The 24246-nt window shown below is 36.1% G+C and overlaps 1 protein-coding gene across 2 annotated transcripts in view; it reads right to left on the bottom strand.

Annotated features, from left to right (window-relative positions):
• Window positions 1-24246, bottom strand: part of RDX (radixin) — an 84749-nt gene that overhangs the window by 22321 nt on the left and 38182 nt on the right. Inside the window, exons 10-13 of one of the 2 annotated variants that reach the window (XM_019715274.2) lie at window positions 16954-17084; window positions 6863-7023; window positions 5871-5963; window positions 1792-2034 (exon numbers count right to left, since the gene is read on the bottom strand). In XM_019715274.2, the coding sequence (XP_019570833.1) occupies window positions 1792-2034; window positions 5871-5963; window positions 6863-7023; window positions 16954-17084 (628 nt within the window). The remainder of the gene's footprint in view (window positions 1-1791; window positions 2035-5870; window positions 5964-6862; window positions 7024-16953; window positions 17085-24246) is intronic. The other variant, XM_019715276.2, reaches the window with a different exon arrangement.

The following is a 24246-nucleotide window of genomic DNA, read 5'->3' as shown; positions in this document are numbered from 1 at the left end:
ATAACGCTGTAGTGAACATAGAGGTCCATATGTCTTTTTGAATTAGCGTTTAGGATTTTTCTGGATAAATACCCAGGAGTATAATTGCTGAGTCATAAGGTAGTTCCACATTTAATTTTTTAAGGAACTTCCAAACTGTTTTCCACAGTGACTGCACCAATTTGCAATCCCACCAACAGTGCACCAGAGTTGCCTTTACTCCACATCCCCACGAACACTTGTTGTTTGTTGATTTAATAATAATAGCCATTCTGACAGGTGTGAAGTGGTATCTCATTGTGGTTTTGATTTGCATTTCCCTGATTAGTGACATTGAACATCTTTTCATATGTTTATTGGCCGTCTGTATACCCTCCTTGGAGAAACGTCTATTCAGGCACTCTGTCCATTTGTTAACTGGATTATTTGGGTTTATTTTTGGTGTTGAGTTGTATGAGTTTTTTGTAAATTTTGGATATTAACCCCTTTTCACATCATTGGCGAATATCTTCTCCCATTCAGTAGAAAGTCTTTTCGTTTTGTTGATGGTTTCCTTTGTTGTGCAAAAGTTTTTTAGTTTGATGTAGTCCTATTTGTTTATTTTTTCTTTTGTTTCCCTTGCCTGAGGAGATATATCAGTAAAAATATTATGGTTAATGTCTGAGAGTTTACTGCTATATTTTCTTCTAGTTTAATGGTTTTGGGTATTACATTTCAGTCTTTTATCCATTTTGAGTTTATTCTTTTATGTGGCGTAAGAAGGTGGTCCAGTTTCATTTTTTTTACATGTATCTGTCCAGTTTTACCAGCACCATTTATTGAATAGACTGTCTATACTCAAGTGTATATTCTTGCATCCTTTGTCATAAATATAGGGATGGATTTATTTCTGGGCTGTCTATTCTGTTCCATTGATCTATGTGTCTGTTTTTATGCCAGTACCATCCTGTTTTGATGACTATGGCCTTGTAGTATAGTTTGGTATCAGGTGGTGTGATACCTCCAGCTTTCTTCTTTCTCAGGATTGCCGTGGCTATTTGGGGTCTTTTGTGGTTTGATATAAATTTTAGCACTATTCGTTCTAGTTTTGTGAAAAATGCCACTGGTATTTTGATAGGTATTACACTGAATCTATACATTGCTTAGAGTCGTATGGGCATTTTAACTACATTAATTCTATCTTTGAGCATGGTATATACTTCCATTTATTTGTATCTTCTTTAATTTTTTTCAATATCCTATAATTTTCTGAGTACAGGTCTTTTACTTCCTTGGTTAAATTTATTCCTAGGTATGTATTTTTTTTGATGCAATTGTAAATGGGATTGGTTTCTTAATTTCTCTTTTCGACCATTCATTATTGGTGCATAAAAATGCAACTGATTTCTGAATATTAATTTTGTATCTTGTTACTTTACTAAATTCATTTATCAGTTCTAATGGATTTTTTAGTAGAATCTTTGGGGTTCTCTCTATATGGTATTACGTCATCCACAAATAATGACAGTTTTACTTCTTCCTTTCCAATAAAATACTTTTATTAATCTTTTAACATGAATCAAGCTATCATTAAAGAATAAATTATTGGTTAAGGCCTGATTACAAGAGGCTTCCAAACATTTGCTAATGGGGATATACAACGGAAGAAATGAAATGATGTGCCTGTAGGCCAAGCACTCACAAACCAATCACAAGGCCAGCTAGTGCTAAAGCTTCCAAAAATCAAATGTTCTTTTTAATAAGTCTGTCTTGATAAATGGGGAAAATGCAAGCTGTATTTTAAATATGCATATAACTGCAAGTTTTAAATACCTGGAGTTGCTTCTTAACACGCTCATTTTTCTGTGTTTCTGTTACACGTTCTTCCTCACTTCTGTGGTTCATTACCCCGTCATTTGATAATTCAGCACTAGCCTCAGCATTATTCTCATCATGTTCATCGTGCTCATTTTCTGTTGGAGGAATTACTGGTGGTGGTGGAAGTGGAGGGGGGGAAGACATCACAGTTTTTAACTCTTCTTTGGTCTTTTCCAAATCTTCCTGGGCTGCAAAAGCCTGAACATTAAAAATAAGTTTATCAGCAACTTACTTCAAAAACTGGTCATTAAAAGAATCAAGTTATCCTTCCTTCCTAGCAAAAGCTATATTGCAGGGTAATGAAAATAAGCCCGACTGATGAAAGCTCTGTTGTTATAGAAGAATGTCAGCAGGTAGCAGTGATAGAATTAAAAAACATTACTCTGGAAACCCTAATAAAATGATTAATTCTGGCAAGGTTTATCAATTGCTGCTGAAACTGTTCTGCAAATGGTTGATGAGAAGTGGATATTAGTATAATGCCAAAGGATGCCATACCTAATAGATTACATTTTAGTCACAAAAGGGAAAATGTAACCAGCAATTAAGGAATCAGACTATAATTACTCTAACCCAAAAGTCAATTAAAATCACTAATGGTGAGTTAACTAGATATTAAGTGTCTTCTGATATGCTAAAACAGTAAGCATTCAACATCCCCAATTATTAGGGTGATCACATTGTGCTGGTTTGCCTGGAAAGTTCTGTTTTACACTCTTGTCCTGGTGTAATTATTAATAACACCCCCTTTCACTTTCAAAACTACTCCAATTTGAATGATAAATTATATGGAAGTCTCACTTATGAGGTGTTGTAGCCAAAAACTTCTAACTTGACTCCTTCAAGCTTTTATGTCTAATTTTCACTTTACAGAAATACTGGTAATAAAAAGACAAGCTGAATAAGACCATGGAAAAGCAACTAGACAAATATAGGAAGGAAAATCTTCAAGTCCTTTCAATAAATCAATATCATAAAAAGAAGAACTGTCCTACCTTAAAATAGACTTAGAGCAAACACATACAATGCAAAGTCCTACTTTGGACACTGGCCTAGCAAATTAGCTATAAAAGACTTTTGGAGTCAACTTTGAATACAGTCTGCCCAGAAATAAACCCACACATATATGTTCAATCAATTTATGACAAAGCTGCCAAGAATACACAGTGGAGAAACGACAGTCCTTCAACAAATGGTGTTGTAAAAACTGGACAGCTATATGCAAAAGAAAAAACTAGACCACTATTTTATACCATACACAAAACCATAAAACTCCTAGAAGAAATCATAGGCAGTAAGCTCACTGACATTGGTCTTGGCAATGATTTTTTGGATTTGACACAAAAAGCAAAGATAAACAAGTGGGAATACATCAAAGTAAAAAGCTTCTGCAGAGCAAAGGAAACCATCAACAAAATTAAAGGCAACCTATTGAATGGAAGAAAATATTTGTAAATCATATATCTGATAAGGGGTTAATAATATAAAAAACTCATACAATTCAATAGTTAAAAATAAATAAACAATCCAATTAAAAATGGGCACAGGATCTGAACAGATATTTTTCCAAAGAAGATATACAAATGGCCAGCCGGTACATGAAAAGGTGCCCAACATCACTGACCATTAGGGAAATGAAAATCATAACCCAATGAGACACCACCTCACATTTGTCTGAATGGCTATTATCAAAAAGATAACAAATAACAGTGTTGGTGAGGATGTGAGGAAGAAAGAACCCTTATGAACCGTTGGTGGGTGTGTAAATTTGTGCAGCCACTATGAAAAGCAGTATGGAGACTCCTCAAAAAATTAAGTAGAATTATCATAGGATCCAGCAATTCTACTTCTGGATATTTATCCGAAGGACACAAAAACACTAACTTGAAAAGATATATGCATCCTATGGGCACTGTAGCATTATTTGTAATAGCCAAGATATGAAAGCAACCTAAATGTCCACTGATGAATGGATAAAGAAAACATGCTGTGTGTGTAGATCTACACACACACACACACACACACACACACACACACACACACACGGGAATATTATTCGGCCATAAAAAAGAAGGAAATCTTGACTTTTGTAACAACATTGATGGACCTTGAGGGCATTATGCTAAGTGAAATAAGTCAGACAGAGAAAGACCAATACCATATCACATACATGTGGAATGTAAAAACAAACAAAAACACAGAGCTTATGGAGAGAGAGAACAGGAGGGGGTGGGTGAAATTCAAAAAACGGGTTAATAAGTACAAACTCTCAGCTATAAAATAAATCACGTGGATGTAATGTACAGCATTATGACTACAGTTAATAATACTGTATTGTATATCTGACAGTTTCTAAGAGAGTAAATCTTAAAAGTTTTCATCACAAGGGAAAAAGTTTATGGCTATGTATGGTGACTAATTATGGTGATCATTTTGCAACAGATACAAATATGGAATTATGTTGTACACCTGAAACTAATATGTTATATGTCAATTATTTACAAATTTAAAAATTTTTTGAACATCGTCTAATGTTAGATGAGAAGAAAATTGACTAAAATGAGATAGTAGGTACAATATGTAACATATTTATGTGTACTAAACACATATGCAAACAGGAAAAGATCCTGAAAGGACAATGCACTAAGGTGTTAAAACAGCGATCCTAGTTTGTGAGAATGTGACTCTGTGTGAATTTCCTAATCTCTACAATTCATAGGATTTGCCCCTGTGATACATTATTTTTTTTATTTTTTTTACTATTAATGCTGCATGTCTGTTCTTCTTGTCTTTTTCTTTTTATTTATTTATTTTAATTTATTGGGGTGACAATTGTTAGTAAAATTACATAGATTTCAGGTGTACATTATTTTTAAAAGTTTATGTGTCTTGGGGCGGCCGATGGCTCAGTTGGTTAGAGCGTGAGCTCTTAACCATAGGGTTGTCGGTTCCATTCCCATATGGGCCAGTGAGCTGCACTCTCCACAGCTAGATTGAAGACAATGAGCTGCCAGAGGGGTGGATGGATGGCTTAGTTGGTTACAGTGCAAGCTCTTAACAACAAGGTTGCAACTATGCACACCTTTGGGTGTATGTAAAAAGTTTAACTATAGTCGCATTTCAGAATTCATGTTATTTAAAGTTGAATTAAACTCTCATTATCTAATATTCCCCACTCCTCCAACTAAAGTCTGATTTTTCACTTGTGTGCTTGCTATTCCAGACAATAGTGGTTTCATCTACTTATTAGAAATCTCAGTATCATCTTCATTGGATCCCTCTAATTCAACCTTATATCCAATCATTTGCTTGCCATACCCCTTTGAGTCTGCATAAACTGTCTCTCAACAATTCATGTTCTCTTTATTTTCACTGCCATGTCCTCAGTTTGGGTCTTTAGCTTTTAAGTAATCTACCCACTATCCCAATCCATCCTTCACAATGATTGTTATTTTTATAAAACCATACCGATCATATTACAATCCTGTTTTGAAATCTTCAGAGCTCAGTGTCTACAGATACTCCCCATCATCTTGCCTGAGCAGGGCTTTTATTTTAAAGCCTTTCGCAACTTAATTTCCCCTCTAACTTTGCAGACTCATCTCCCAAAATGTCTAAACCTATACTCTAAGCTTTGCTTGCCTAGTGGCTATTCTCAAATCTGTCACGTACTTTCATGCTTAATATACTCATGTAGTTCCCTCTGTCTGGAATGACTTCCTTTAGTCTCTAATAACTCCCAATCTTCTCTACCCCCAAAGTGAATTTATTATTTAAGACCCAGCTAAACATATAAAGGTTTCCCCAACACCTGCCTCATTTGCACAGAAATTAATCACCTCTCCTGTGTTCCCAAAGTACTTAGTTTACATCAATAATATTAATACTTACAACAATATACACACATTCATATACACAGGTATCTTTCCCTTCTAAATTTGTAACAGTATCCTATATTCAGCTCTATAAATTCAGCATAAAGCTGGGTACAAATTAGGTATTCAATAAATGATAGTGAAGGAATAAAGGATTACTTTATGTTGCCACTCAGCAGCTTCCTCTTCCTTTTTCTTCTTGGCTTCTTCTAGAAGTGCAATCCTGGCAGTGAATTCAGCAAGTTCTGCTGCCTAAAATAAATAATTACCAATACTAAAAATCAATGTATTTTCAATAATTTATATTAAGTCACCAAAGTTTTACTGTACATACTTGGGTTGTTTTATGCTTTTCTGTGATACTCTTCCATGTTAAAAAAAGGTAGTATTTCTGTAAGATCATAAATATCTTATTCACAGTAGGTCTAATGAGCTAATAATGAGCTAATAAGGAGAAAAAGTGAAAGAATTATTATTCGATTGACAAGAAGTTATTCATGTTTCAGTAGCAGGAACTTGAAAATGTGCAACTCAGAAGCTATTTTTAAACTTTTATCAGTAAAGTATTTGCTAAATCCTACAAAAGAAAAAAAAATGTATTTATATAATGCTTTATAGTTAAAGAGGACTTTTCAAACAATCTCATTTGATTTCCCAATAATCCTATTACGTGGTATTCTTTTTTCAAAGAGAGGGATCTGAGGCTCAGAAAGACCCAAAGACACCTACATAGCAAGGAAATGCCTGAACCAATATTCAAATCCAGGATCTTTAAAGTGACATGACTACCCATTATTTACAAGTCCACTAAACAAACAAAAATCCCAATCAATTATGGTCTGCAGTTTTCTTATAGGAATTAGAATATATTCTCAGTTTATCTAAAGCAAAACATGGCTTATGCAAAGTTTTTGTGAATCAGAATCTTTTGTTAGCAATAGGCTCCATTTATGTTTTATTGTCATTTTTAGGTGTTTTTTTTGTTTGTTTTTAAGGCAGAAATAAAATTTTTAGGTGTATTTCCACCTTTGTTATTTTGTGACTTGTATCTTTGGTTTGCTTTCCAGAGGTATAATATATTTAGTTTTACAAGGTTCACTCCATGGTTTTGTCTACATTTTTCTTTTTCTCTTAGAACTAAGGTTCCTTACTAGCTGTTCCTGAGTCTTCAACTGGTCAGCAGCTTGTTTTGCTATAGCTGCCCTGGCCTCTTCAGCAGCTTGACGCTCCTTTTCAAGCCTTTCTGCTTCTTCTTTTGCTCGTTTTCGTTCCTGGTCCAGTTCTAGAGCTTTTCGAGTCTGTTCTTCTAGTTCTGTCAAATACATGTATGTCACCCCCCACACAATGATTAATTTCAATTATTATTCTCATTATTAAAAGAAGCCAAAATAGTTGCAAGGAATCTAATCTGTATAGTTTCTAAAACTTAGCACATCTACAAACGAATATATACCTCATTTTTAACTTGGCGAAAGCCCAATAATTCTTTTAAAATCTATTTCACAATTTAAAAATGCAATAAAAGAAAATACTTTGTAATTCAAGTTATGTCATAAAATTAGAAGCACATCCTTTTTAAAACAATAAACTCTACAAAGCTTTGACCTAAACAATTTGTCATGTTTTAAAAATTTATAACACACTATAAAACTTACCTAAAGTTTTACTCATCTAATTATAAGTAAATCCAAGACATTAAGATTGAAAATAATACTTACGGATTCAAAACAAGAATTTTGATGTGAATTATATGAATTATTGAAAATTCTGAATTATTGGTACATATTCATTCCTCAGGCATGGAGACAATATTTGGAGATGAATGACATGAACTTTAATCACTAAGTGTACCGATCATAAAGTTAATTTTCTCTTTTCTTATTCCAATGTGTTGAATGAAAAAGAAAATATTACTAGCACAAAGCCAAAAATATTTAGTGAGTTAAAAAGTACTAATTTTAAATATTATTCTGACAATTCTTGGTTAATAACAAAAACATTTTGTGACAAAAGACTATAAAAGGCCACCTATTAGGATGCAATATCCTACAAAGAATGAATGACTCTCCATTCTGTACACTTTAGAAAAGAAAAATTGAAAATCCATGTTATGACATTTGTACTGTAATTTACACGCTTCTCTTTACTGTTCTTAATTTTGTTGCTTTTGGTCAGAACTAATTTAAGTAATTGCAGTTAAGACTTGGGAGGTTTTCAGAGGGCTGGGAAGAAAAATGACTTCGGTTAGGCTTTAAATTCTTGACAAAATAATGTAAAAATTCTATGTGGCTATCTGGATATAAAGATGAAATATATATAATGGTGAATGTTACCATAGCTAAATTCTAAGATTATTCATTTTAGACTTTGCCCGCTAAAACTTGGACATCTCTTATGATCGTTCTTTCCATCTGGTTGACTGGTATATAAAATAAAAGTCCACAAAGCACATGGCTTTATCATTCATTCATCTAAACAAGCAAACAAATAATAAAAAAAAACGCTTCATTGCAAATAAAAACAATGCTTCATTTTCTCTCAAAATAAAAATTCTTTCTGTACTATGAGACAAAAAATAAAAATAAGTTTGGGTTAGAAGGTTAAATTTTAAAGTAAATATTCCCCAATATTCATTATTTCCTATTAGTTTTTCTGTAATAGCAATTTAAAAAATGATAGACAAGGCAATAGTTGTTTTGTGATATATTAAGGATTATACAAAAGTCTAAATTTTTTTAAATGCTGTAAATGAATTAAATACTTCAAATCTAACTCTAGTCTCTTCTAGAAAGGAAGGTTTTGAATAGCCATATATTCCATAAATGACTTCTCTTGTTTCTTTCCTCTCCAGTTAATTGAGTTAGAACAAAGACTGGCTAACTATGGCCCACTGACCAAACCCAACCCAATGACTTGTTTTTGTACGTAACAATTTATGTATGAGGGAACATACACCCTCATTCAATGAAGGTACACAATATTCTTATACATTTAGGTATTGTATATGACTGCTTTCATGCTGCAATGGCAGAGTTAATAGCTGCAACACAGACTGTGGGGCCTGCAAAGCCTAAAATATTTACTATCTGGCCCTTTACAGAGAGTTTGTAAGCACATGAATTAGAGTATTTCTATGAAACAAATATCCCTCCAGACCTTGGATCCCGTTAGAACCCACACACAGAAAGAGTCGAAGAGAAAAGCAAATGATATCAATGTTTTACCTATCTGGTTCATAAAAATCTTAAACCTACAATTTTTGAAGTCTGGCATGGCACGTGAGAAAAGGAATCTGGCTTCTTTTAGCATTATCGTTTCTTTAAGGATGAAGGTTAACAGTTGCAAGAATAAATTGCTTCTCTCATTAATAGCATTATATTGATGTAGATGGTTATGATGTTTAATTGGGAGTACACCAGGGAAGTTATCCCAAGTTCAAGCTAATAAAATTTGTGAAAGCTTCTCTTTCTTAATCAGGCATTACTTGATTTTGAGAGGTCTAAGATTTTGCAAGCCAAATAAATGATATCTTATGTTACCCTGAGGGCAAACTTTAGAAGCTATATAACTGCAATAGTATTAGTAAAAGTATTAAAACAAAATATCCCAAAAAGATTATAGATTTTTCTTCCTCTTTCCAGTCTAGGAGAATAGTTTATTAAATTCCACATTTTTTACCCAAGGAAACGAACTAATACTACTGTAAAAACACAAATAAAAATTCCATAATCAAAATTCTTAGAAATCACAGAAGAATGTGATTACAAATTACTCACTGAAAAAGCAATTTTAAAATATCTGTACTACATCTAAGCAATGGAGTATTATGTCACCATAAAAAAAAAGTAAGGAAGAGCTCTATGATTACATATGTAATGGCTTTCAAGATTATATTAATTGAAAACAGCAATGTGTAAAAAGATGTATGTAATATACTGCCTTCTGTGTAAGAAACAGAAACAAGAATAGATTTTTCTGTGCGCATTCTGTATTTGCTTGTTTTGTGTGTGGGGGATGCCAAGGCATCCAAGGCTTGAGAGGCCAAAATCCTGAAGAGGAGTGAATAGAAAAGTTAGCCCTAAAATCTGCATGCTATTTCCCCTCAAGAAGTGCAACTCCTAAAATGTAAACATATGGGGTTAGTAAACAAGCACAAAACAGCTATAAGAGGCCAAGGAGCTGAGCAGAGAGGCCGACACTCTCTTGCAACTGGGGAGTCAAAGGTTGGAGTTCAGAGCCCTCTGAGATAGAAGGGCCCTCGTAAATATGCAGTCTTTCCATGATAGCCCCAAAGGGCTATAGCCTAGCGGTGAGGGAAAACCAGAAAGAGACCAACCTTAACAAAGCCCGAGACCCAGTTCAACACCATCAAGGTGATCTGCACATATTCTTCCTGTCAAAAGAAAATTAAATCCTCTCTAAAGGAAAATAACATTATTCAAAGTCTCTGTAACTTTTCATATACAATGTTAAGCATTCAACCAAAATTACGGGGCATACCAGGAGATGGGACCAAATGCCCCCATCCAAATCCACCCCCCCAAAAAAAGAAAAGCAGACTACGGAATAGGTCCAGAGGCTATCCAGTATAATGGATTATACTGGAGTTGGCAAACAATGTCCTTAAAGTAACTATGATGACTGCCTCTCTAGGAGAGCTGGGAAAAAAGCAAAGTATGAGGAAAGAATCAAAGTCCAGAGGAACACTGACAATCAGTGTAGGAACTGATCTTTAGGCATCATACAAATCCTCCGAAAAGATGCCAAGGGCCACAGTCCCCTTTATAATAAAAAAGTTCAATTTATCAGTCTTTACCCAAGGGTTATTAACTTATTCTCTTTTGCTATCTTCTAGAACCTTCATTTTACCTTTAACATTTAAGGTCCACAATCCAAAGCCCCTCCACAGAGAAATGTCTGCTAAAAATTCAGGAGATCTTAGAGACCCAGATATACTATTAATTTTATTTCAGCAAAACAGTGAGCCACTAGAACCATGCATTGAAACAAAAGCACCCACCCCAAAAAATAACACATAACCACCAAAAAATTAGCAAAAATGTAAATGTGGAGAGCATGGGAAGTTCCTCCTATAATTGAGAATGAAAGGTTTAAGAAAGAACATCTGAAAAGGCCAGACTTGGAGGGTGGGGACCCAGAAGAAAAGCCACATTCAGAAACAGTTATGACATCTTCAACCCACACAAATTTGTGGCAAAGTCATCCCAACAACTGATCTTCCTCTCTTGGACTTTCCAGCTCCAGAACGTCCTCTTCAGAAGCTCTCTGTTCAGAAAAGGATTATGAATAACTAGAGTGGGGCGCTATAGAAGATGGCAGGAAAAGAGATGTGTAGTTTATACCCCCAGCAATACCACAGGAGAAGAGGGCACGTGCTGTAAAACATGCAGAACATCCCAACTGTTGACTCAAACCAAGGAGTCCAGTCTTGGCAGATATTAAACTCTTCTGGAGATTTAGTATGTCCTGTTATAAACTAAATGGCTTCCTATAATACTTTATTCAAGTAATTATTTTCCTTTTTTCAATTTCAGGTTTGTAATTTATAAAAGTATGTAGTGTGTTAACAGTAATTAGTGACATAAAGGGAAATGTAAAATCTAAGTCGTAGGTAAGCCCAAGAGTTGTCTTGTCTTTGAAACATGCTTCCTACTGTGTAATGATTCAATGTATTTTGTTGTACACCTATCAGTTACAAATCTTGCTAGATACAACTGGTAATTGAACAGCGTGGCATTGGCAATAGGATAAATTACGTAAACGGAACAGAACAGAGTCTAGAAACAGACCCATACATATACAGTCTTTTGGATTTGTGACAAAGTTGATGCTGTAGTACAATGGGGAAAGAACAATCTTTGCAATAAAAGAGTCTGTGTCAATTGGAAAGATATATGGAAAAAAAGAAACCTCGATCTTTACAAAAATGTTACATATAAACTGTGGATCTAAATGTGAAAGGTAAAACAAAGTTTCTAGAAGGTAGTACAGAATAACATTCACAACGATAAGGAAAAGAGTTTGATAAATGGAATTAAAATTAAGAACTTCTCTTCATTAAAAGACACCATTGAGGGGCCGGCCCGGTGGCTCAGGTGGTTAGAGCTCCATGCTCCTAACTCCGAAGGCTGCCGGTTCGATTCCCACATGGGCCAGTGGGCTCTCAACCACAAGGTTTGCCAGTTCAATTCCTCGAGTCCTGCAAGGGATGGTGGGCAGCGCCCCCTGCAACTACGATTGAACATGGCACCTTGAGCTGAGCTGCCTCCCAATGGCTCAGTTGGTTGGAGCGCAGCCTCTCAACCACAAGGTTGCCGGTTCGACTCCCACAAGGGATGGTGGGCAGCACCCCCTGCAACTAAGATTGAACACGGCACCTTGAGCTGAGCTGCTGCTGAGCTCCCAGATGGCTGTTGGTTGGAGCGCATCCTCTCAACCACAAGGTTGCCAGTTCGACTCCCACAAGGGATGGTGGGCTGCGCCCCCTGCAACTAGCTATGGCAACTGGACCTGGAGCTGAGCTGCACCCTCCACAACTAAGACTGAAAGGACAACAACTTGGCTTGGAAAAAAGTCCTGGAAGTACACACTGTTCCCCAATAAGGTCCTATACCCCTTCCCCAATTTAAAAAAAAAAAAAAAAGACACTATTGAGAGAGTAAAAAGGTAAACCATGGAGAGAAGGTTTTTTTACAACACATGTAAAGAACTCCCACAAATCAATCAGAAAAAGAAGAAAATTCAGTATTTTTAAGTGGACAAAAGATGTGGAAAGGCACTTTACAGATCGTTACAAGTACTTGCAAAGGTGCTCACCTTCGTACTGTGCTCATCATCAATGTACTGTAGTCACTGTACTCACTAGGATGACTAAACAAAACAAAAAAGAAACTCTGACAATAACAAGTGGTGGGAGTAATGGTGAAGATACAGAGCAAACGAACTTTCATTCACTATTGGTAGGAATGAAAACTGACACAATCACTTTGGGAAAATGGCGGCACTATCTACTATAGCTGAGTATAGCTGTTATCTAGCAATCCCACTCCTAGGGTATACTTCCCCAAAATTAAAACATGTGCTATGGGGGTGGACGGATGGCTCAGTTGGTTAGAGCGCGAGCTCTGGGCAGCGGGGCTGCCAGTTCAAGTGCCACATGGGCCAGAGAGTTGCGCCCTCTGCAACTAGAATGAGGTCAATGAGCTGCCGCTGAAGTCCCAGGTGGCCACATGGCTCAGTTGGTTGGAGCATGTCCTCAGTTGCCCGTTGGACTCCCGCAAGGGATGGTGGGCTGCACCCCCTGCAACTAACAACGGCAACTGGACCTGGAGCTGAGCTGTGCCCTCCACAACTAGATTGAAGGACAATGACTTGACTTGGAGCTGATGGGTCCTGGAGAAACACACTGTTCCCCAATAAAATTTAAAAAAAACAAAAAACAAAAAACAGGCAAGACTAATCTTAGGCGTGACACCAAAAACACAAGCAACAAAAGAAAAAAATAAACTGGACTCCATCCAAATTTAATAGCACTGGGCTTCAAAGAACAGCATCAACACAGTGAAAAGACAACCATGGCATGGGATAAAATATTTGTAAATCATGTATCTGATATCTGATCAGGGACTTGTATCTGCATATATAAAACACTCTTAAGCCTCAACATCAAAAAGACAAATAATTGAAAAATGGGCAGAAAATTTGAAAATAAGTTTTTCCAAAGAAGACATATAAATGGCCAATAAGCATATGGAAAGATGTTGAATATCATTAACCAGTATACAAATCAAAACCACTTCACACCCAATAGAATAACTATTATATAATCCAAAACACAATCATTACCAAGTATTTGTGAGGATGTGGAGAAATCATACATTGCTGGTGGGAATGTAAAATGGTACAGTGGCTTTAGAAACCAGTTTGGCAATTCCTCAAAAAGTTAAACGTAGAGTTACCATGTAACCCAGCAATACCATTCCCTGGTTTATACCCAAAAGAAATGGCCATATGAATGAATGCGTACAATTACTAGTACACATACCAGTACATTCACAATAGACAAACAGTGGAAACAACCCAAATGTCATCAAACACTGATGAATAAGAAAAATTTAAATCCATAGCATATTACTCAGCAACAAAAAAGAACGCCGTGCTTAGTCTGCTACAACATGGATGAACCCTGAAAGAATGCTCAGTTCAGCGAAAAAACAATCACAAAAGATCACATTTTGCATGATTCCATTAATATGAAATGTCTAGAACAAGCGAGTCTATGGAGGTAGAAAGTAGATTAGTAGTGGCCTAGGGCTGGAGGAGAGAGGATTGGGAAGAAATGGGAGTAACTACTGAAGGGTATGGGATTTCTTTTTGGGGTGATGAAATTGTTCTACAATTGTGCTGGTTACACAATTCTAAGAATATACTAAAAACCATTAAATTGAACACTTTAAATGGTTGTGTGGTGCATGAACTGTATCTCAACAAAGATACTAGAAAAAAAAATAGGTAAGACTAAACTCTATGATGATATAAATCAGAATAACATAAGACACATTTGGGGTGAAAACATGACTGGAAAGGGATACAGGGAGGTTCCCTGAGTACAGGGAATGTTCTGTTGCTTGTTTTGGGTAGTCACAGAAATAAATTTGCTTTGTAAAAATTCATAGAGCCTTACACCTGAAAGGTATGCACGTTACTAGACCTATGCTATAATTCAATGAAAAACAATTTTTTTTAACCTATCTATAAATTTGAAAAAAATCTCAGAAAACGAAGTCAGAGATTTTAGCAATTAGGAATGGAAGGAAACTGAGAAGTTAAAATGACTTGCTGATGGTCATATTCTAATCTAATGACAGAATTAGAGCCTGGCTCCTGTTTGTAAACAACGTATACCTAAAATGGACAACCCCCTCCTACTCACAACTACCGTTACTACTTTCATCACATCAGCATGCTTACTTCCCTCACTGCACTTAAAACTACATAGTAAAATGATTTTTATTATCTGTTAAGAACAATGTCTAGTACACACTAGGTACTTAATAAGTATCCAGAATGAAATCACTATACCCCAACTATTTCTAGTGGTTTGTCTTTTTGAAGGTGGGAATCCATTTTGTTACTTGTTATAACAGTGACAGAATGCACGTCTGGCTGTATTATATCTCAAATATAGTCATTAATAGACCTTATAGTGGTTAAAAAATGATAAATAATTTAACAATGATGAATTAGAGAAATGTAAAATGGCAGAATGGTTCTCTTTGATGTGACATTTTAAATAATTACCTCAATAATTTATTTTTTAGAAATGACAATAAGGAAGTATAGAAAAGTTTCTTCTCAAATGAAAAAATATGTTTATTTACTAAATATTATGACTTAGATATAGTCAGAGTTACTGCATTTGAATAAGAATTTAGCATAAATTACAAGACAATTATGCAGTTAGGACAGCCTGGGAAAGCTTTATTGTTAGGGGGAAAAAAACAAAACACAAATTAGATGTCCTTTGTTTGCCTTAAGATGACTGATTTTAAATTGTCTTGATAGGGATGTTGTATATTCTTTTTTGTGTTCTATCTTCCTTCTATCCTTTAGCGCTTCTTTACTTGAGTAGCTTCCTGTGTGTAAATCACTAATATTTTTATTATACATCCTAAATTAATGACTCAAAATTTAGTAAGTAGCTATTCTCTCAGAAAAGGTATTACGTAAATGAAAAAGTGCTATCATTCAATCTTTTCTTTAAAATCAGACCACGATCATAAATTCTTTAAGCTTTTTTTAAAACATACTTTAGTACATTTCAGGGTTGTTGTTTTTCCCCACATTCTTCCACTAAAACTATTGCTTATACTATTCACATCGCACTTAGTACACAGTCTCACCTTATTAATATTTTTATGTATATATCTTATTTCTGCCAACCACACAGACATCACTCTCATGCATGCTATGTATTTGTATACCTAAAATGCAGCACAAAATAGGCACTTCATGAATGTCTGTTTTAATTAATGAAAGGCAACTAGAGTGGTAGAAAGAGCATCAAGCTGGAAGTCAGGAAACAAGTTCTGTCTGCCCTTACGTTGTGGCCTGTGAACAAGTCTCTGCTACCTCTGCGTTTTGAACTAAATAGTTTCTAAGTCTTTTCTAGCTCTGAGAAGTGAGGCTTCTAATGAATCCAACAGATTAAAATTCAGTTTATTTTCTATTTCTGCCCTTGAAATACTATTTCCAATCCTCTTGGAATTGGAATGATCAACCAGTTTATGGATTTATAGCAATTTCTGTGACATCCTCCTCTAGCTACTCATTTGCAAATTATTCTACCCACTGCTCAAGAGCATCGCCCCACCACAGCAAGCTGGTATAAGGAATAAAAATAAACCTTAAGTAAGGCTATTATTTAATAAACTTTAAAGAGAATAACAACCTTATTCTATTTCCAACAGAACTCATGGCTGGTTCTAGTATTTGTCAGGAAAGCAGTTATTAGTTCTAGTTTTATAAATAGTGTAGATTTTATTGTAACCCCGAGATCCTGTTGCTTAGGAAGGAGGAAAACATCTTCTTTTGCTCAATACCTTTTTTCTCCCCATTATTGTTTGAAAGTAGTATACCCTAGAGTTACTTAATATAAACCACACTCTCTAAATCCAATGTATCCTTTCCATACACTACAACATTTTCATACTGCCTAAGAATTAGGTTCTTCACAACACTTCTAGGTGTTGTGTATTTTTTAACACACTGAAATCAAATTTAGAGACTGAGTTCCAAAACAGTTTACATAGTCAGAATAGCATAAAATGCCTTAGACTACTTAGATGCTTTGAAGTACTTAACTATTCATAAAGCACTGCATAAATATTTTTGTTTAATGCATTTTCAACACAAAGTATTAAAAATATGTTTTTGTTTATGGAACCCTAAACAAGAGGAAGAAAGTAATATATTTAATCACTTACAATACATAAGAGTACACATGAAAACATGTAGTAAATGAAAGAAAGAATACATGAACGTTGCATAGTTGAATGTGCCTTAGTTAAACATGGTTATGATGTGATTCAACTAAGTTTAACTTGGTTAATTAAATTAATTATTCTCTATATGACAAACGAGATTTAATAGTAGTAAGGAAACACTACTATCTGACAACAGAGCAAAAATTTTGAATCCAGTGTTAAAAAGAAACTTTTACCTTTCTGGGCTTTCAATGTCTGTTCTTCAATTTGCCTTAGACGTTCCATTAGCTCTTCCTTTTCACGTTCTATTCTTTCCTTTTCCTTTTCTGCTATTTCTCTTTTCTTCTTTTCATTCTCTAATTGCGCCCTTAAAAGGAATTTCAATTGCTTTGTTAGAAATTAATAACTAGAAATATTCACACAAAGCCAAAGTACTGTGAATCAACTGAGAAAAAACTACAGCATAAATATGTCAACAATTCATTATATTCAGCTGTGTTCAAAAATAAAAAATCACAGTTAAAAATATAGGACTACCCTGTTATATACACACATACGGGATTACAATATGTTTCTTATTGTGGAGTCACAACAAATACAGTCAATGACTATTTTTTAAAAATATTAAAAAGTCATTTTAGGAAGCTACTCAAAGGACAAATTTTCAAAACTGCTAGGAAAGTAAAACTGTCAAATACATCTCTTGTGTGCAAAGCAGACTTCTTAATGCAGACTAGTGTGAAGGACAAAAATTAATTTTATCACTTGCATACTCAATGAACTTTGACAATAAATTATAGGTCAGCACAAAAGGATTTAACTTTTGGAGTTGCCATACCCAAGAAAATAATTTCTGTAGATTAGCAGGAACCCTCCATTGGGGGAAATAACAAAACCTTGAAGGGAGTGCACAAGGCTGTTTTATTTAAAATGGTAAAATAATCTGGGAGGGCAACAATTTTCAATCATTAACAATAAACACAAATTTAATTTCTAAGGTAGTGCAAATTTACGCTTAGATACAAGATGGCAAATCAGTTTTATCTCTTGACAATTCCATTAGAATGACAGTAGGTATCTAATGCTATTTTAAAAGATCACCATGAGAGCTTGGTGGGAAAGACTGCCTCCATCACTTAGCTGTACTGCCACGGCCTGAGACTGTTTCTTTTAAATATAGCCAAATTCACTCATCAAACACCTACCAAGAGCCTACCATGGGTCTGACTCTATACTGAGGGCCAGAAATACAAAGATAAATAAGAGATAGGATACTATGTTGATTATCAGATAATATCAATTTAATAAGTTTAATCAATATTAAACATTCCCACTACATTAATGGGAATAACTTTCTAGTTAAGAAATTTATTATATTTTCATCTCTGAAACTTACATGAATACATTTTGTTCCCCCAAAAAACATCACTGCTATTGGTGCCAATTCTGAATGTCAGGCACAAAACCATGTAGTTTCTCAACTTCCAGTCTCTGATAAACTTATCAGCAAAGTTTTGCCAATTTTTTTTCCTTATTCTCTAAAAACCAAGTTTAAAAATTCTTGCAGCTCCTAGATACCTATCTGCCCCCAACATAGAAACAGAATAAAGCTTTGGGGCAAACAGAGTTGTGGGAAGTCAGCAAGAAGTAAGACAGGTAACTGACGGTGACCTCCTAGTGCACTAAACTAAAACATGAAATGTAAGGGTCACCAGACCTCCCCAATGGCTTTAATGAATCCTTGCAGTATTTAAGATTCTAGGGCTTGGAGTTCATTCATTTGAGGGGAGCTCCACCTCTGTTCTGAAGTCCCATTACAAGGTACTTTCTCAGCATCCAGGGGGAAGAGTCAACAACTAGCCCCCCACTCTCCCAACTTGGTCTCACTCGCAGCACATTCACCTCTTTCTTCTTATCCTACTTAAATCTATAGAGAATATACAAGTATATTCAGGCAAAGAGATTTAAGGACTTGGAAGCCCTCACCCCTCTAGAAGACATGAGTGAAAGAGGCTTAAAGGAATGTGTGAGTTTCCCAAGTTCCTTGAGCAAAAGAAGGGCCTGGTGCCCCCCCCCCCCCCCCCCCCCCGAGGCTGCTTGCCCTTTCTGTATATTCTTTAGAAAGCTGAAAACACAGGCTGTCCCTGAAAGCAAAGGCACAGTACTTTTCAAGTAATTGCTAATATGGCCAACCGCTACTCTTTTTTCATGTCAGGCTGCCTGCCGCCCTAGGATGTTGATTAGTCTCCCAGCCTTTGCTGAATCACATCCAGTGATGCCATAGTCCCCAAAGACAGGTATCTTCCTCCCTTCCTCTCCGAGGCCCTAACATTCACACCACTAATCAGATCCCAAGACCTAAGGCCCACAGTAATATTCCATGAAGGCAGAACTTTGCAGGCCCAGCTCTGGCACATATATGGCCCCTTTTGGAGATGTATGCTGATTTTATTTAGTTTGTCCCTATTGATGTTTTGTTCTTCCTCAAGGATGGAGGTAAGGAGATATGCAAACAGAAAAAAAGACTGAATGAAGTTATGTAACCTGGCCACAAGCAAGTTGGCGGGAAAAAATTTAGTCTTCGTAGTGAAAAATGGAATAAATATACAGCAGGTATTTAACTTGATTATAGTATTTTAAACATTTTACAAAGTTTACTCTGCTACACTCTGATGAAGCTTGTGTCTCACATCCTATAAGAATTCTCCCGACTACAGCCATCACCAACTAACACTCCATTCAATTAATACAAATGCCTTTGGCTCTCCCCATCCTCAGTGAGACCATTTTTGCAGACATGTCTTGTCTCCCTTATGAAACTGGAAGAACTTAATTCTCCCCTAAGCACTGTTCAATTGGGAGGACTAACCTGCTATTCACTGGCCCCTAGGAAAGCTGTGCATATTCTTAACTCTATACTTTTGCTTATGGTGGCTTCGTCTTCTAAGTCTCAAGCCTATTTCTAACTTTCAAGCCTTAGTAAAGTCCCATTTCCCCATGAAGCCTTTTGTGTAATGATTACTCTAAACCAGGGGTGTCCAAACTGCGGCCCGCGGGCCAACTGCAGCCCGCAATCCGTTTTTTATTGGAATGCAGCAAATTCCAAAAATATATTTAGTTTACTTAAATAAACCAGGTGAGGCAATACGTACTTCACCTCGAGTGAGTAGCCCGGCTGTTTGTGTATTTTACCTCGTATGGCCCTTAGTGAAAAACGTTGAAAAAAGTTTGGACACCCCTGCTCTAAACCATAGATGTAAATATTTTTATTTCGAGTTTGGGTTTGGAAACACTCATTTGACCAAGTTGTTCTATTTCAAAAACATAAATAACATATTAATAAACTATCAATTCTCTGTACCAACCTTCAAAAAATAAAATATTTTAGAATACCTTCTTTCTAAAGACTATCAGAGGGGCCCAATCACATTTTTCTGAAGTGAAGATTAAAAACTAACTTATTTTCAACTTCTACTCAAACTACGTATTAATAATATTAAGAATTGTAATAGCTACTATTTATTAAGTACCAGGTACACTGCTAAATGTTTGCATGCCACTGTCATTACATGTCACAAAAACACTTGAAAGTAGGACTATTATTTTCACATTAAAGGTTAAGAGGACATTGGCTCAGAAATTTTGCTCAACAAGTGTTAAAAGAGGATTCAACCCAGATTGACCTAGTTCCAAAGCCTGTATTCTTTGTCTGACAGCAGCTGTGCCAGGCAGCTAGCCATAACATAGAATATCCCATTGCTAACCTATAACTGGCACGTGGATATCTGACAATAAATTGTAAATTCGAGGCTCTCAGTTTTTAAATTTGGTAACAATTTTAGCCATACAAAGAATGTTCAGAATTACAGAATGAATCATCCTTCAATTTGGATGTAAATAACTTCAGAGCACAGACTATAGAGATCAACAATCCACGCTATATGACATCATTTTCACTGAGAAAAACCCAGTTATGAGAGTTATGGGTAAAGAATATAGTTTGGAAAGAGGCTTCCTTGCTGCCCCTTCTCAACTACTGTCCTTGCCCCAGAGAGTGCAGCAGCACGGGCAGCGTACCTCTGAGCATTCCCCCAAGAATGTCTGCTGGCTATTTTGCCAATGGGCTTGACCAAAATTGATCCCACATACACAGTTGTCATTTCTCTCTCTCTGACCTGTAAAGCAGGGAATAAATGAAGACCTGGCATGCCATTTCTGAAAGACATGCCAAATCCCTATGTGGCTAGACTAATATAAAACATCCTCGTCATTCAAATGAATTAAAAGTTATGAATTCCTACTGTGTACAAGGGAATCAATAATGCTTGCTAACGAAAGGCAGTCAAGTTTATCCAAGACAGGAACTAGAGTTGTTATTGTGTCAAAAAAGAAACCTAGTCTTCCACTTTCATTTAGGCCTTAGTGTAACTAAAAAGTAGCACCATCACCAAATGGTGCTTATAATCATACTACATATACCAGAAGCCATAGAACACTCTTCCCTGTGTATGAGAAATAACGGACAAGTAAATGAACATATTTAAGGTACGAATATAAATAACATATCAACATTAAAGACAAGCAGAACAGTTAGGACATATTATGGAGTGATCATTATGAGATAATATAGTTTGCCCTCTGTATCCACCAGTTCCTCATTTCTGGATTCAACTAACTATGAATCAAACATATTTGAAAAAAATGTTATGTTGTTGCTGACGTGTACTTTATAGTCAAGCCTACAATGGTCCTATCTGTACTGAACCTGTACAGACTTTGTTATTATTCCCTAAACAATACAGTATAACAACGACTTATAGAGCATTTATGAGGTGATCAAACAATACAGTGAATGCTTAAATTTTAAAAGATGTATTACAGTAAAAGACACATTTCCATTAATCCCCCTCAAAATACTCCCAATCGTTTCAAACACATTTATCTCATCGTTCTTGCCACTTTCTGAAGCAGTCCTAGAAGTCGCCTTTCATGAGTGTCTTCTGTTGCGTTATTGTGGCTGCCTTGATGTCCTGACTTGATTCAAAACGTTTTCCTATCATGGCCATTCTGACTTTGGGGAAGAGCCAAAAGTCACACGGTGCCAGATCCGGTGAACAAGGTGGATGAGGACACACCGTAATGTTTGTATTTGACAGAAATCGCAGTACCAGAAGCGATGTGTCACATGGAGCCTTTCAGTTTTGATCACAAAACATGGTGAATGCTGCGGCCGAGTGCCATACAACGGAAAGGCAGGATCTTCTATATGGGAAGCAGTGCATCGAACCTTAGTGTGTGACAAGTTTCAACTTGTTCAATGCAGTCAGTCGGGTGTGAACTACGGTTGAGAGGTGTGTTTTAAAGCGTGCTATAAATCATCTTAGATCATGACAATGCTCTGTGTCACATCGCTTCGGGTATATGGCAATTTCTGTCAAAAACATTACAGGGGCAGACGGGTGGCTCTGTTGGTTAGAGCCCAAGCTCTGGGCAACAGGGCTGCCAGTTCGATTCCCACATGGGCCAGCAAGCTGTGCCCCAACCACAAGGTTGCCAGTTCGACTCCCGCAAGAGATGGTGGGCTGCGTCCCCTGCAACTAAGACTGAACACAGCACCTTGAGCTGAGCTGCCGCCAAGTTCCCGGATGGCCCAGTTGGTTGGAGCGCGGGCTCTCAACCACAAGGCTGCCGGTTCGACTCCCACAGGGGATGGTGGGCTGCGCCCCCTGCAACTAACAACGGCGATTGGACCTGGAGCTGACCTGTGCCCTCCACGACTAAGACTGAAAGAACAACCTGACTTGGATAGAGCTGATGAGTTCTGGGAAAAACACACTACTGTTCCCCAAAACAAATAAAAGTCCTGGAAATACACACTGTTCCCCAATAAAGTCCTGTTCCCTTTCCCCAATAAAATCTTAAAAAAAAAAAATCTATTACAGTGTGTCCTCATCCACATTATTCACTGGATCTGGCACCGTGTGACTTCTGGTTCTTCCCCAAAGTCAAAATGATTCAGGACATCGAGGCAGCCACGACAGAGCAGCTAAAGACACTCATGAAAGAGGACTTCCAGAACTGCTTCAGAAAGTGGCAAGAACAATGGGATAAGTGTGTTCGAAGCGAGGGGGAGTATTTTGAAGGAGATTAATGGCATTTTGTCTTTTACCATAATGTTTTTAATTTAAACATTCACCGTATTGTTTGATCACACCTTGCAACTCATAATAGGAGATCTTAGAGACTGGATGGAATGGGATGGGATAGGGAGGGGAGGATAGGAGATGGGGTGGGAAGGAAAGGAGAGGAAAGAGCAGAGAAGGAAAGGGAAGGGAGAATGAAAATAAGGATCACGGAGGGAAGTAGGGAGGGAGGGATAGACAGAAAGTTTTGTCCTCAAGAACGGTAGAGGGAAAGGCTATGATGGATAAGAATATATAAAAGTAAAGCCCAATAAAAAACTACTTTAAAAGCATGTAAGACTAGAACCACAATGTAATCCTCAGCCACATCAGAGTAGTAAAAACTGTCAGAGCCCAGCTGAAGTAACAATCCAACTCAGTATCTCTAATGGTGGGTCAGGAATTACTGTCAAGTTTCATGCCTACATAAAAAACGTTTTGTGAACTTCTTTAAGGAAGACAAGTTGAGGGAAGCAATATGAATTAATAAAATATCTGAATTACATATAACATTTAAGAAAAAAGTTACATCATTAAATACAAACACTAAAAGTATAGGTAGCAAAAGGCCTATTTAATTATTAAATTCAAATCATGTAATTTTCAACATGTAATTTCCAATATGCTCGAAATACATAAATTTATGTTTATGGCTCCTATTAATCTACAAAGATTTCCTCAATAAAGGTTAACTTAGTTTGGTGTCTAAATGTTTTCAAATAAAGGATAAAGTATACATTAATGTAGAATCAGATTTGGAAATTTTGTTGCTAGACCCAGTAATCTGCTTCCAGGGTGGACAAGGATTTTGTTCAATATCTTTCCATTTCAAAAACTCTCAATTTAATATATTTAACAGCATTTTTTTTTTTCTTTTCTCAAAAGTCTAAGTGAACCATGGTTAAAAGATCAGTGTTGGTGGCAGGGAGTACTGGTTTTGCTGTACCCTATACAGTGACTTTTCACTTGAGTTCTACAATGTCAATGATATTGTTTCAATGAAAAACATTCAGCACATTCTTACCCTGAAAAATTAAGAAATATAAGTCACAAGAAAAACAAACATGAAAATTTCAAACTACTATATCCAAACCAATGTCTGTCAGTGAGAAGCAAGCATACACACACACACAAAAAGCACGTCTATGAAATCATGAAAAGCTATTTTCTCAAAAATATCTGTCAAAGATTTCTAACTTGAAAATTATACATACTCATTTTAAAAGAGCATGGTGACAATACTGTCATTCAATTTTTAATACAATGAAAATAATGTAAAAATGTAAATGCTGAGTATGTTAATGAACAGATGAACACTCTTAAATTTTAGATAGCCTTCCCCTATCA

The sequence above is a fragment of the Rhinolophus sinicus genome, chromosome 14 (genome assembly GCF_057876585.1).
Source record: "Rhinolophus sinicus isolate RSI-liver-muscle chromosome 14, RSI-T2T, whole genome shotgun sequence".
Classification (NCBI taxonomy): Eukaryota; Metazoa; Chordata; class Mammalia; order Chiroptera; family Rhinolophidae; genus Rhinolophus; species Rhinolophus sinicus.
Note: the sequence above shows the minus strand (reverse complement) of the source record. Positions and strands in the feature narration are given on the sequence as shown.